At 56.2% G+C, this 1524-nt stretch overlaps 1 protein-coding gene across 21 annotated transcripts in view; it reads left to right on the forward strand.

The window, feature by feature from the left end:
* Nucleotides 1-1524, forward strand: part of RAF1 (Raf-1 proto-oncogene, serine/threonine kinase) — a 91962-nt gene that overhangs the window by 89453 nt on the left and 985 nt on the right. For all 21 annotated transcript variants that reach the window (XM_089306629.1, XM_070051084.2, XM_089306636.1 and 18 more), the window contains 3 exons: nt 547-665; nt 1015-1146; nt 1242-1376. In XM_089306629.1, coding sequence (XP_089162755.1) covers nt 547-665; nt 1015-1146; nt 1242-1376 — 386 coding nt within the window. The remainder of the gene's footprint in view (nt 1-546; nt 666-1014; nt 1147-1241; nt 1377-1524) is intronic.

Consider the following 1524-nt stretch of genomic DNA (forward strand, 5'->3'; position numbering starts at 1 on the left):
CAGCCAAACTTGACCATGAAAGCAGTTCCCACACGTTTGGGGAATAAGCTCCTGGCACCCGCAGGTCACAGGAGCACCCGTTAGGGAGCAAGTGTGGTTTGAATTTCAAAGTCACCACGTGCTCCGTATTCCGATGAGAAATGTGACGACGACATTCAGTAAGGGACTTGCTCTTTTTGTTAACACTCACATTTCATTTGATCCTTTGGGGACAGAATGCAGGCACGCCGTCCTCTTAGCAACCCAGAAACATGGCCTGTGCAGTGTTGGTTTGAGGCACCTCTATCACGTGGGACGGTCACATGCCCAGAGACCGCACCTAGACATGGGAAAGGGACAGGGCAGCCCAGGGAAACTTCTGTCTGCTTCCTGCAAGTGGGAATTTCAAATACTTGAGAAATAGTTCTAATTTCAGAAACCTAGAAAATTCGGTGCAGGTAAGTCTGGGATGAGGGGAGAGGCTAGTGTGCTCTCAAGGACTTTGGGAAGTTCTGCAGAGTAAACTTGACCATCCCTGTGAAGTCAGAGTCCTTAACAGGCCTTGAGATATATTCCTCCATGAAGGCCTAACGGTGAAAATTGGAGATTTCGGTTTGGCAACAGTAAAATCACGGTGGAGTGGTTCCCAGCAGGTCGAACAACCTACCGGCTCCGTCCTGTGGATGGTGAGCAATCTGGGCTCCCACGGGCAGTGCAGGGCGAGAGCACCGCTCCGTGGTTGTCTGCAAATGCCCTAAGGCCAGGTGACCCCTAGAGTTGGACAGCCTGGGGCAGTCTAAGGAATGAGGAACGGGAGACGAGCCATTCTGCAGCTGGGCGTGGACAGCACTGAGCAAGCTGGCACAAGCTGTGCGGGCCCTGGTCAGAGACCAGGATTCCGGAGCTGCTTCGGCCCCTGTTTGAGAGGCGGCAGTCCGCTGGGGAAGAGCTGTCTAGGGGTTACGAGTGGGATGGCCTGGGCCCCGGATGGCTGGGGGAACTCTCTCGGGGTGACTGATGGCTTTGTCCCTGTAGGCTCCAGAGGTGATCCGAATGCAGGATAACAACCCCTTCAGCTTCCAGTCTGACGTCTACTCGTACGGCATCGTGTTGTACGAGCTGATGACAGGGGAGCTTCCCTACTCCCACATCAACAACCGGGATCAGGTGAGGCTGCACTGGCTCGCTCACTCGTGGGAGCCTGGGCCTCCTGTCAGGCCTAAGCAGCAGCAGGGTTAGAGGTGTTACATCCTGTTCCCTAGATCATCTTCATGGTGGGCCGGGGCTATGCCTCCCCGGATCTCAGCAAGCTCTACAAGAACTGCCCGAAAGCCATGAAGAGGCTGGTGGCTGACTGCGTGAAGAAAGTTAAGGAGGAGAGGCCTCTTTTCCCCCAGGTGAGCCTTGTAGCTAGAGTGCTGGCCCTGATCAAAGCAGGTGTTGGTGCCCTGCAGTGCGGTGGGGGAGGGGAGGGGGAGTCTTCCGTGGGCAGGGGAGGGGGGCTGCAGCTGAGCGAGCACAAGCCCCCCCCCCCCCCCATTTCAG

The sequence above is a fragment of the Oryctolagus cuniculus genome, chromosome 10 (assembly GCF_051225735.1).
Source record: "Oryctolagus cuniculus isolate XC-2025 breed Fujian yellow rabbit chromosome 10, ASM5122573v1, whole genome shotgun sequence".
Classification (NCBI taxonomy): Eukaryota; Metazoa; Chordata; class Mammalia; order Lagomorpha; family Leporidae; genus Oryctolagus; species Oryctolagus cuniculus.